General features: G+C 35.9%; 1 protein-coding gene across 1 annotated transcript in view; it reads right to left on the bottom strand.

Annotated features, from left to right (window-relative positions):
• Positions 1-13522, bottom strand: part of cfap74 (cilia and flagella associated protein 74) — a 74012-nt gene that overhangs the window by 41016 nt on the left and 19474 nt on the right. The window contains 8 exon segments of the mRNA XM_041798707.1: positions 5379-5500; positions 5667-5789; positions 6948-7045; positions 7874-7893; positions 8728-8846; positions 8988-9173; positions 9594-9683; positions 10411-10477. Coding sequence (XP_041654641.1) covers positions 5379-5500; positions 5667-5789; positions 6948-7045; positions 7874-7893; positions 8728-8846; positions 8988-9173; positions 9594-9683; positions 10411-10477 — 825 coding nt within the window.

The following is a 13522-nucleotide window of genomic DNA, read 5'->3' as shown; positions in this document are numbered from 1 at the left end:
AATACAGGTGCAAATGGCAGACAGATGTGTTTCCCTTTCAAGACAGAAGAGTCGATGGCACTATATGAACCGAGGAATGACATCACTTCCTGCTGCTATGTAACAGCTTCAGGTTTAAATAGAGACCAAATGCTTATGTGTGTCTGTTCAGTTCAAACAGTGATAAAGATGCTGGAGAGCTGTGCCATTATGGAAGATGATCAAATCTTTGGCTTTTCAAGTATTTAAGTTTAGTTAAGTTTATTTAAGTTAAGTATTGTGTCCTGTATTTAAACAAGTGCTATAAAACAAGTTTTTGACTTTACCTTCTTTAACATTTCCACTAAAATGTTCCCTAAATAATTCGTTTCTGAATAAATGATCTCTTAAAGTTCATCAATAACAATTTTGGATGTGAGGAATCACTCAGGGAATGAGATGAGGTTCCAAGTTAATTGTTTTTTAAAGAGCTGTCAGGTGGTGTTTCTGTATTCAAAAAAGGGGAACGGGTGTAAACAAAGCTGGTTAATTGGTTGTCTTCAAATAACAAAATAATGCTAATTATTACTAGGCTAAATAATCATAATTCTAAAAGATTTTCAAGTTGCCATTTAACAGAAAAAGTTATTTAATTAAACAATTAGATCAAAATTAATTACAATATATATTTCATTCATCCTCTCCGTCAGCTGACAGATGCAAGTAAATTACTATGATTTTTTTCTGTCATTAAAATTGTGGCCTAACCCCTTCTGCTGCTTTTTGCATCAACATGTATTATAAAAATAAAATTGAATAAATAAAACTTACAGAAACCAAGTTAAATCCCAAATAATACATGCAAAAGTATGTCAAATTATATAACAAATTTCAAGCAGTCTAATGGCAAATTACACCAAAGTAGTATGAAGGATGAGGTAAATGTTTGATGGTAATTTCAACTCTTTTGAGAGATTACATTTGTCTCAGCTTAGTAATCAGGGTTGGTTTTCTGCTCTCATACAGCTTGTCAAACACAAAACCCTGTTAAAGGTATGCATACCTTTCAAACCATTAGCTTGTAAGCAACAGCCAAATTTTACACAATTGAAAGTCTTTCAAATTGCTTTTAATTAGCAGGAATAACATTCAATTAAGTGCCACATTAAGTAACATTTTGTTCTTCTCTCTCTTAAAAATGGAGGTCTTGAAGGAAATTTTATATACCCATCAACCCTGGAAAAATGTAATATGATATATTGTAAGATAAAAGCAGCATCATTCTCATTGTTTCTCCAAAAAAGCCTGCTGTTGGTGTGCACAATCTTTGCTTTAATACAGCATGGCTGCCTGGCACAAGCATAACAATTTCTACTGTCAGAGCTGCTGTTAAGACTCATTTTGTGGTCTTCGTATTGTCTGATGTGCTTGTATGCCAGCACACCAGATGGCAGTTGTCGCAAATCCCCTCCCCCACACACACAAGCACTTCCTCCTCACATGACATGACACAATGACTAGCTCAATGGCGGACTACATGCCGGCAAATGTTAATTCCCTCCTAGTATTCTTAACCTTGTGTATGCATCATAATGTATCACATCAGTTATCATCAAGGATTTACTTTTGTTCTGTGCTACAGTATAGGTCAAAGAGGATTGTGGGGATGCAAGCTTGCTGCTCTATCCTGACATTATACTATTATAACATTTATCAAGTCTAATAAATATTTTTTTAATATGTCTGCAAATACTCCATTTAAATGCAGACGAGATATGAGGCAAGGAGCAGCAAAACCAAAAAAGGCAGTAGTGACAGTAGCCCTCCTGGCAAATACTGTGTGACCTAGGCTTCTGCAAGTTGTAAAAGTCAAATAAGAAGGCAGGGTCATGGGTAAAAGGGTGAGATATACAACATACATCCTACAAATCTTATCCCTCCCAGTCAACAAGTTAATGTAGCGAGAGTCCAAGGCCCCTTTTACATGGTCTGTTCAAGCCAGGACTGTTTACACTAGGGGTGGGAATCACTAGTGGCCCCATAATATGATATTATCACGATTCGATATTATGGTGATTTTAAACATTTTGCAATACATTGAGTATTGCAATACCATATAGTGGGATATACTGCAGTCTATACCATTTTGTAAGCTGTTAAGCTGATTTAGCATTAGTCTTGCCCTCATGTTTGTCGTATTTCTGCAGTATTTAATTTTCATGTAGCACTTCTTACAAACTTCATGTGTCATGTCTGCCGACCTCACTGGACAAACAATTGCCAAAACAATTATTTTTATTTTTCCATTATTATAGACTTTAGTTCACATAAGAAATTAATTTGAAAAAAATCGATACTTGGTGGATGAGACGATACAATACATACAATATATCACCAGACAAAATATCGCGATACTATGCTGTATCGAATTTTTCTTCCACCCCTAGTTTACACATCATCCAACCTCAATCTGTATTAAAGGTTACAAGGCGTAATGGTAATAGGTAATCCATTTCCCTGTAAAAATAACAGCTGAGGTAGAAACAGAGGTATCTTTCACTGCCATAGCACAAAAGAACTGTAAAATCAAAAATAAGAGACAGCCTGTTACTGTTGTTTGGTATGGTATAAAATCACAAATCCCCCATGACAGTGGAGGTTTGTTATGGCAATGCTGAGGAATCTCAGTATAATGGCTTGGACCCAACTGGGAACAAGCAAGTGGTCTGCAGTGTGAGTGAATGCTGTGTTGTTTCAGATCATACACCTGGTTTGTCACATCAAATAATGAAGTTTGTTTGATGTAATTTTGGAGGGTGGATGTTTAACTTAAATATAGTTAGAGTGCTCTTGTTGCGCTTAAAAGAGGCTTGTTTTGCATGTGCAGTAACCATTTGCCTTACATGCATCTGAATTCCACCACCTGGAGGCTATCTATAAAAACAATTACAAAAGTGGACATTAAGGGTAGGGGGAACCCATGGGGGAGAGTTCTATGCTACCTATGATTACAATTTTTCCATCAGTCCCCTATTATTACCATTTTAGTTTCTGTCTTTTTTGTCATTATTGTTGGGAATCAGCCATGTGGTGGATTTTATGAAACAAAGACCCAGCCTACATTGCAGTGTTAAAGTCTAAGTTACAGTATTTTTTGGAGAAAGTTCAAACAAAGAGTCCTAAAAACAAAGGGACTCCTCATACCAGGAACCCTTGCAGCAGGATATATTCTCTTCTCTGATAGCAGGAGACAATGCAGGGGGTCCACAGGTAATAAAAGCCAGTGGTACCCCCATCTCAATGGCCATTCATACCTAAACACTCACTTCTGGATCTAGTTGGACATCAGACTCTAATCACACACCTGAGTTTCTATGTGGTGAAATTGCTGTCTTGATGTTGTAGCTGAGAGCTAAAGTTTCTTTCTCCATGTTTGATCAAAGTCCAAAATCTTTAGAGCCACATGTGCGAAACCACATGTCAGTCAGCCCTTTGAAGGCCATCAGCCATCTTGTTTCTCTATCTCTCTGACACCTTCACCCTGCTTTGATTTGCTTGTAAAGTAAGCTTGTAAGTTTATTTGTTGTAGTTTAGTTATAATAGTTATTTGTTGAATTAAGTGTCATTAGCTGCGTTTGCATTACATTTAGAAATGCGCAAAATCTAAATAGCACAAAAAAAAAGAAAACACTGGCAATGGAAACACCTGAATTTGGAAAAACCTCTCAAATAAAGCTTAAAGATTTTTATGATCTAATGAGGAGGTTTTTCAGAAGTTGCAAAAGTGGAAACACATTTTCTGCATTTACACGTCAAAGGACGTAACATACGGTGTCACATGACCAGTTCCCTCAACATAGACAACATAGCATGGTACGTGCGGACAGGAGACTGAGACTTTGCTTAACATCATACTTATACCCTTATTTGTAGCTTTTGCCATACATATGGACTTTGCCTCTGAACTCTCATCTGTAGCCTCTGTCTTTTGTTCAGAATTGTCAAGGCAACCGCTGTAGATGTAATTATAACCATACCAACATGCAACAGGATTTGCGCGTCTAGCTTCCTTGCAGTGGAGAATTGCGAAGCTCATGCCCAAATCACTCTTCAGTGGGAAAAAAAATATTCAAAGTGTAATTTATTTTGCAAAAAACTGTAATGGAAATGCAGCTATTGACAACAATTGATGCTGGTTTGATTAATACATTTTATTATAGATTTAAAGAGAACTTGTCTGGGATTATTGTGCACAAATACGATAATATTTCTGCTGGTTGAGAGGATGGAGTGTGTGGTCTTACACCTTCTATTTATGTAAATAAAAAAATGTATTAAATGTTAATAATATTATTTAAAAAAAACTGAGACTGATTTTTGCTCTTTTTTGGTTGTTGTTTTCAGGGTGGTGCCCTGTGTTTACTGATCTTGATCAATCATTTTATTCATTTATATTAATAATAATAGTTTTGATTATCATTATTTAAATGATAACCTTAACCTAGCATTCAAACACCAACATTATTTTCTGTCCCACAAAACCTCAATCTCTATCTTTTAATCCATAAATTGGACCTGTTTGGTTGTGGCAGATCAGTGGCCACCAATGCCATTTTTCCATTTGAGGTTTCTGTTTATTAAAAGGAGGTTCCCCTCACCACTGATATCATATGCAAGCTAGCTCATTATTCAACATAACTGGGACTCTGTAATTATTATATTTCAGGGAATGGTCTAAACATAGTCTAGTGTTCGGCGTTACTTTAAAACTATTGTCTGCCATATAAAACAAAAAACAACAAGACAGAAAAAATACAGAACTGACACTTTGAATTCCAATTGCTTAGAGGACTTTGTCAAATAAGACCCAGACCACCTCAGAATTTTGTCAGCGTATCTTATTGCAATCTCCAGAGTATCTAGGCTGCTTTAACGCCTATACTGTGGTCATTTTTACTACTTCGCTATTTCTACTTAGCATGGACTTCGCTCAGCTGCCATGCTAATGTTTTACAGTCATGCAAGTGTGTGTGGCACCCTAGCCCCCACACACTCACAATGCCAAGGGTGGAGCTGGCACAGATGGACAAGCTTTTTTTTTTTTAATGAAAAATGATTCTAGCAGAGGCAAGTGCATCTAAAATGCACAGGAAAAGTGAGTGGCAACCTGTTAAACAAACTATTTACTAACTAAGCTAAGAGTATGAAAACTGGCTGTAGTAAAGTGAGTAGTCATCTATTCGGCCAGCAGCCAGCACCTGTGGAAAGCCCTCTGAGGTTACTGTGAACTTTACTTTTGTGCTTCTTTAGAAAAGAGGAAATGACAGAAATATGTTTTATTTTTTAAAAATCTAATCATACAGAGTACCAAACTCACATGTACAACATAGCTGTTGGCCATGGTGGGCTTAAGGACCTACCTGCTTTGGACGGTGATGCTGTCTTGATAGATGTGGTCAAACATACAGATCTTCAAGTCAATGGTGGGCTGTATCACCCATACAGGAGCACTGGTTCCCAAACCCCTTACTTGAATGGGTATCTGTGTGCAAAAGCAGGCCTTAATCTAATATGTATATATATATATATATATATATATATATATATATATATATATATATATATATATATATTTACAACCCTATAATCTATATTTATAGGTTTGTTTTCAGCTCTTAAAATAAGATAATATTGATATTTCGTCTTACTGGTTTGGTGTTTAAATCAGAGAATTTGATGTGAAAGTCAAGCTTGGCTTCTCCTGGAATGGTGGGAGTGAAAAAAACCTCCAGTTTAATGCTTTGGAATGGTCCGAGTTCTCCTCCTCTAACCTAAAGAATTCATTGAACAAAAAAAAGCAAAATTTGTGATCAAATATTTAATTCTATGTATCTAATTTTCTTTGTACCTTTAAGTTAACTTTTTGAGAGGAACTGAATAAGGCAAATCATAATCATTTTTCCTGTAAAGAACATCAGATGTACCAAATAACTCTGATAATGGCAGTTTTTCATTGAGCTTTTTGAGCTATTCTTTGTTCGAACATTTAAGCTGATTTACCACCCATTTCATCATTTTGTTTGTGAATCTCAAATAAAATATGAACAGGAAATGCATTGTTTAGTTTGATATTAATATTTCACAACATGAAAAATGTTGCAAAACTACGATGACATGCTATGTAGACTGTCCATGACAACTACAAATGTAAGAAAAAAAAGAGGGTAAACCATTCATGATAGAAAATCTTGTACTTCAGACACCAGCCTTTCATAACACTGTGCAACAGACAGCCATAGCTGATGCAGTCTGAAAGCGAATGCATCATTAACTTCACACCAGAAAGAAATAATGAACCATGAAAAGCTAAATAACTTCACTTGGACCACAAGACTCATGCAGTATCAGTGCTAAAAACAAGACACTCACAAAGGCACAGAGCAAGTGTCTCTTCTGTTCTAGTCTCACATGCTTGTTTACAATGGTTTTTGGGTCAGATTTATCAGTTTCATACACACAAATTGTGCCAGGGGTTTCGTATGGAACAATTAGTTATGCTGTAGCACAGATATATCAAGAACCAGACAAAAAAGTAGTAAGATCAGTTAACATTTTTAGAGAATAATTACAGATTCCCTAATGTTTCTGCTTAACTCTAACATACAATCAAGTTTCCCTCTGATCATGAGTTGAACATTTGTTGTATTGCATCAGCGATGGTAACATCCTAAAACTATTCTAACATGATGATGCTGTGCAGGTAAAATGTTTACCTTGATCACCTCTTTGCATTCCAACATGCTGGCCTTTGCTTGTAATGCAAGTTTGTAGTTGATGGTAATCTTGTTTACTATGAAGGAATTTGGCCATATGTCAAGGTATTGGGTGAAAATGATTTCTTATATGATGATGGAGGAAAACAACAATTCAGGGGTCACCAAAGTAACTGTAAGACAAAACTAAGCACTATAACTGTACTGGATACTTACATTCCCAAGGATTATGTCACCAAAATCTGAGTAGCTCTTGTCCATCTGTCCAGCACTGATGGACACACAAGCCTCAGCAGCAACTTGTGGATCTGTAGCTGGAGCATCAGACATTGGCACACACAGATACAGACACACATGCACAAGCACACACACACATAGAGCATACATTAAGAAAAATAAGAAAATCTAAATGGTCAGCCTGCATTGATGTGCTGCCAAGTAGACAAATACAACACAGAAAAAGAGATAAAGATAAGTTTCATAAGGCAAAAAAGAGACAGCAGTGACACAAAACAAATATAAGCTCAAAATATCATCTACTTTCAGCAGCCCAGAAACTTGATCAACACAGAGCACCCTTTCAAACAATGGGAACAAAAATGACTGTCCTTTCTAGAGACAGCAGAACAGAACCAAATGACTGAACAGCTTATCGAAGCATCAGGAGAAGAAAAGTGCTGAGTGCAGCGATGAAGACTTTAGATCTGAGAGACCATTAAAGAACAGATGCCTCCTTGTCACTTGCTGTGAGAGCAAGGTGAACCCTCTGCTTTCTGTGTGTTCCTTTATCTTTGTTCTTACAAGGACAAGAAGTCCTAAAAGGCACAGAGGATGAGACAAACTGTCAACAGTAGAGAGATTTTGTCAGTCCTCACCTCCTGTATTTCAAAGGCATTGTATTACAGGAAGAGCTGTCTCCTACAAACTGGGATCACACCTAGCGAGCCAGCACTGGCTTAAATGTGTAGAAGGTAGACTTAGTCAGTTCAAATTATGCTTTTATAAAAACAAAAATCTTATAACCAAAACTATACAGTGATTAATTTCATCTTTTCTCTAAAATATTTACATCATTTAACTAAAGCACGATTATGGCTCAAATATTCTTTAAGAGTAGAGAAAGACTGTGAGAGAGGAATAACATTAGCATTGGCTATCTGAACTTGTTTTACAAAACAAGACCAAGAGTCCACAGCCACGCTAGGAAATATGGGAGGTTGTGCAACGCTGCACTTTGAACAAAATGCTGTAGTCAGTATACTTGCATGGTTAGACATTCTGTATGGATGTGCTTTGAAAAACATGACTTTGTTTACCAGATTCTATGACAATTTATTCAATAGTTTTGCACAGCTCTGCATCAGAATAAAAAAATCCAACCCCCTCACCATCAAACAATGAGTGTCTTTCATGAGACAGTGGTGAACTACAGATTGATGGTCCACAATTACGCTCTAAAGAGCCAAGTTATCAACATGAATAAAAAATCAGATTACTTAACTAGGTGTAGAATTTATGTGCTGAAATGTCCAAATTCCTTTAAAAAAATGACTACTCCTTCCATTTTAGCTGAGTACTTATATTACCCCAAATATTTCCTCCATAATCGACACAACATGTTTATTGTTGTCATGGAAACACTGGATGTCATGCTACATGAATTGGGAACTGCTACTGGAAGCTGCTGTTCTGTTGGTACGTTTTGTGCTGCTAACTTGATGATCCACAATTATTTGCCAATGGCTGTGCACTCTGTCACCAAGGTGTTCCCTGTAATGGGTAACTCAGAATGCTTTGACAGTGGCTTCTTATTTTTTAATACTTTTTTGAAATGACTACTTAGTGTTGGCTTACTGACTTTATATTAATTAAACCAATAATAAGCAAGGTAATGTGGAAGTGGGCTATTTCGAAAGGAAATACAACCCAACAGGGCAACATAATAGTTTTGTTGAGTATTTTCACTGTTTTTTGGTTAATATTTATCATACCTGACTGTCCCTGCTGTAACTTGTCAGATAGCCTGTGACTGTCCTGTTGTAGCTGAAGATCCACTGTGTCCATGGATGCAAAACCTGTCTGGCTGTTAGATTTTGTGTCTTGACTGCTTGTCTCCTGTCAGCCAACAAAGCAACACAAAAATTAGTTTCAGTTCAAACATAACCTGTTACATAACCTGTACCATGTATGCTTAAAGTATCTTTCATTCATTTTCGGCTAGTAAAATCTATTAGACCAAGCTATTCATAGTCTGACCTGGCATGTGCTGGCTGAAGTCTGGGATAGCATCTGGACCTGGTGAGATTCTGAAATGAGACATGGTGAGGTCTCCAGGCTGAAGAGCGTGGCCAGTGCACCTTTGTTGGTCAAGGTGATAATCCGTGAAATTTTCTGGCCCACAACATGTGGACCAAAGTCAATAAACTGCTTGTCAACTTCCAACTATAGAGAGGATACAGTACAAAACAGAAATAAATGCACAGAAAAAAATGAAGAGCATTCAGTTGATTTTACAGTTGTGTTAACATTTGATTTAATAAAGAGGAAAATTAAATGGCCAGTTAAATTGGGTCAGATCCCTCAGTGCAGTTTTTCTGTGGTAAGATTGACACACACACATTTGTTCCTCTGTCATATAAACTGAATTATACATGGCCAATAGCTAGAACTAAAAATAGTAAGCCAACAAAAACAAATGTATGACACTGTAAATTAAAATATATAAGATTTACAGCCCTTTATTAAGATAAAATGATAGGAGAAAAAATAGAAGAGCATGAAAATTACATTCACACACACACACAAACCCACACACACACACAGACTAATCTCTCTCTGGGCTGGCTACAGCTCACTACTCACGTCACATTTTTTTGTAGTGCATCTGACAGACACAGAAAAGGGACCCATGGCTGATGCAAAGTGGACCTCTCCTTCAAGATCTGCATTGATCTGCAGTGATCAGATAATATGACAATGTGTTCAGGACATTTAATGAAAAGTCATAGTTTAATATGACATTAGATGGCAGAATTTTGCTTTCAACCCAAACAAGTGGACTGACAGATGAGGTTTGGGGTACATAGGAAAAACAAAGTAAAATTTGTATGCAAGATTTTGATTGTTGGTCAGTGAACTTTGAGTGTTGTCTACAAAAAGCCCATACATGCATTTCTGTGCTTTTGAGAATTATCTTATATTTGATATTTTTTACACTGGGATATTGCAGGGATTATCTGGATTTCATAGCTTAAATTTGTAGGAGCAGATCAGGTAAGACCATCTGACGTAAATGGGCACAGAGAACACCAGATAGCATTGTACAAGTTGTGAAAGGTTGATCTGTTTCTGATGAGAAACCTCAAGCCAAAATCAAAGCCATCACCTAAACCTAACTTATTTCAAACTGAAAGAGTACAATGTAACTACCACAAAAAAAAGTGTCACTATTTAAGATTCTTAACCGCTATGAATCTAATAGCTACAACGAAGCTAGACGGTTTGAAATGCTAATCACCTTAAGCTAAGTAGTATCACTTAAATACAAAATAACTAAAGCTTATTTTCCACTACATTAAACAGACTAAAAAAGGTTAACACATTACATTGATTTTGGGCCAATTTGAAACAAAACTAAAACTGACAAATGAGACATATTAAAAGGAGAGATGTTACTAACCATAGGTAGAAAAACCACATGGAAGTCACAGGACATACCAGCAGATAACACCAAAGGAGAATCAAAGCTGAAACACAAATCACAATTGGTTAGTATTTAAAAATGCATTTTTTTTTTCATATTTTACAAATGATGAACACACAGAACTAAATTTTAATAACCGACTGTTACACACATATAAATGTACAAATATTCACATATATTCACATTAAATACAAGATACAAACAAATAAAGCCTCTCAACACACACCAACTTTAGCTGCATGTATGATGTTCGAGGAATTTCAGAATAGGCTGACATACATTTTGATTGTATTTCTCTTTTCTCTAGCAATTTAGCTACAATTGTCTACTACAGTACAAGATGTCATCTCCTTTATACATATACGAGGCATGGTTATTAAAAACATTAGATTAATGATGTAATACAATTTTATGATTTGTTTTTGGGCCAGAAACTGCTTTACTGAGAGCACAGCGTGAGCTAGCACGTTGTCGTTATGAAGAATAAATTCAATTTTCCACAATTGTGGTCTCTTTCTTTGGACTCTTTCCTCGCAGTTTTTCTTGAACCCATTTGTAATATTGTTGATTCACTGTTGATTCTTCTTGAACCCCCCCTCTCCAAAATTACAACCATAATATCAAGGAAAACAATCAACATGGCCTTTAATTTGGCGCTCAGCAAAGAAATCCGTAATTCATTGCTAACTGCCTCCACAAGTGAACCATGCAGACCGATGGGTAGCAGGAAACCAGCACTTCACCAGGGTTGTCAAGTGGGAACTCTCCACCAGTGTTTTGTTCAGTTAGTCCCATGACACTTCGAGAGGGTTGAACAGTGATCTCCAGCATTCCCAAGCCCCCACCTCCATGCTAACTCTCACCACGCACCATGCCACCACGAAGACATCTCTGTCTTACCTTCTCTGACACATGGCCAACTAGCATTGCCACTTTCAACAGACCCAGGTTTAGCAAGAGGGTGGGAGAAGCAGAGCTAGGGTGAGGTGCCCAGGATGTTAATCATCTTGGACATCTTCTCTGCCTTCCCAAAAGTTTTTTTTTGTCATTGAAACACAAGTGCACATGCCATGCAGTGTTCCCTATACACCTCAGTGAAGATTCTGCTGTCTGTTTGTTTAATTTAATCAACAACCTCAAGTTAATTTGTTGCTAAGATTTTAAGCTAATCATTTCCTGATGCTTTAGGAAAAACGTGCACCTAAATCAGTAGCTACCAGTGAACTAAAGACGTAATTTATTGAAACCATACAGCAGTTGTGCATGAACACTGAACCTCCAGTATAACACTAGGTGTGACTATGAACCATGTGATTTTATCCTCCTAGGTGCAGCCTCATTATTTAATAGACGTACCTCATATTTCACTAAGGTATATCAATTTTCCTCCTAAATGGATCAATCATCCTCCTAACTTACAGATATGCAATGTCAAAGTTGTTTGCTTTGAATTAACATTAAAAATCTTTTGGACATATACCTACTACACACACATTTTCTATATCATTAACGCACTAGTAATAAAAAAACATCTCCAATGATGTCTGAACAACAGTTTTCCAGCAATATTTTATCTTTAAACAATATCATACATCATGAGTAAGAGTGCCTTTTTGCAGTCAAGAAAATCAGGAGGCCCAGGTTTTCACTTGACTAGGCTGATAAAAGCTTACGTTTACCATAACTATTGCAATAACCTAGTTCTTGTGTTAACCAAATGTTTTTAAGGCTATTAAACATGTCTCTTTCCACAGTTTCTTCAGTGCTCTCTAGAATATCCAGTTTTCATACCTAGTTGACAGTAAAGCTGTGTAAAAAAACAGAAACTTGTCTCTCTATATTTATATTTCAAAGCATGAGCTTCTAGACATGTTTTCTGTGTGCTTTGGATATCACATCCTGCTATTTTCATATTTGAAATAGCTCAGAAGCAAATATTTTAAAGAGATGTTTTTGGAGATTTAATATGTCTGACACAGATTAGCACATTTTCAAAAAAAAAAATCAGAACATAATTTATCACTGTTTAGATAAAATAAAAAAGTTTTCCTTTGGCTTAATGGTATGCTGGGGCATTAAAAGTTCAAAATTTTCAGTATAATATTTGTATATTTGTATTATGAATAGTTTTCATGTTTCACCTTTTTCCTCCGTCTCTCTATTTCAAATGTGCAACATAAATTAAGTTTCCTTTTCTTGACTCAAATCACTTGAGACTAGAGAGAATATGCCTTGGAATAAGCCAAGGTTAAGAGTCAACATCATGCATTTTTTCCACAGTGAAAAAAAAAGATGTTGGAATGTTAACATAATTATGCTAATGTTGAATGTGTATCTTACAGTTTATTGACATCAACCTCAGTGCTACAGCCTAAGGAAACAAATAACTTTCTGCTCTTCCAGAGACTATTCAGATTATGTTTTCTCACTGTAAAACACAGGCAAATCAGATATAGCTTTACCAACAAAAATGTCTAAAACTCTATTTTAAGTCATTATTGTCAGCATGGCAAAGGGATATGATATGGTCTAGTCAGAAGAGTATAACAAAAATTGTCAGCATTTTTGTCTAACACTGAGATGCAAAAAAAAAAGAAAAAAAAACAAAAAAACAACAGGGTTAGTGTCAATAAATAAATAAATACTGTCTTATACCAAATCAGCATTTAGAGAACTAGAATATTTCCTTTAAAAGAGAAACCCAGAATGGTGACTATATAATTATTGACTATACAGAAATATTGAAACAGAATGACATGTTATTCAAAAATATTCTGAATGCAAAGGATACATTCAGTTATGAGCTCTAACTGAAATATAATGTATACCAAGTCTTTATGGCAAGTGCTGTTCTGTAAGCTTGACCCAAAAATTACACTTTCTGAAATGATGACAAAGAGGAAAAAAAAATAATATATATATATATATATATATATAGATAGATAGATAGATAGATAGATAGATAGATAGATATAGATATAGATATATAAACTTCATGATAGATTCTGCTGCACAATTAAGGAACAGCAACAGCTTTGCAGTGTACTGTTATTTGACACCTTAAAGGTACTACTGCCTACTTAACAAA

The sequence above is a fragment of the Cheilinus undulatus genome, linkage group 11 (genome assembly GCF_018320785.1).
Source record: "Cheilinus undulatus linkage group 11, ASM1832078v1, whole genome shotgun sequence".
Taxonomy (NCBI): Eukaryota; Metazoa; Chordata; class Actinopteri; order Labriformes; family Labridae; genus Cheilinus; species Cheilinus undulatus.
This window is presented reverse-complemented; position numbering and strand designations above follow the sequence as displayed.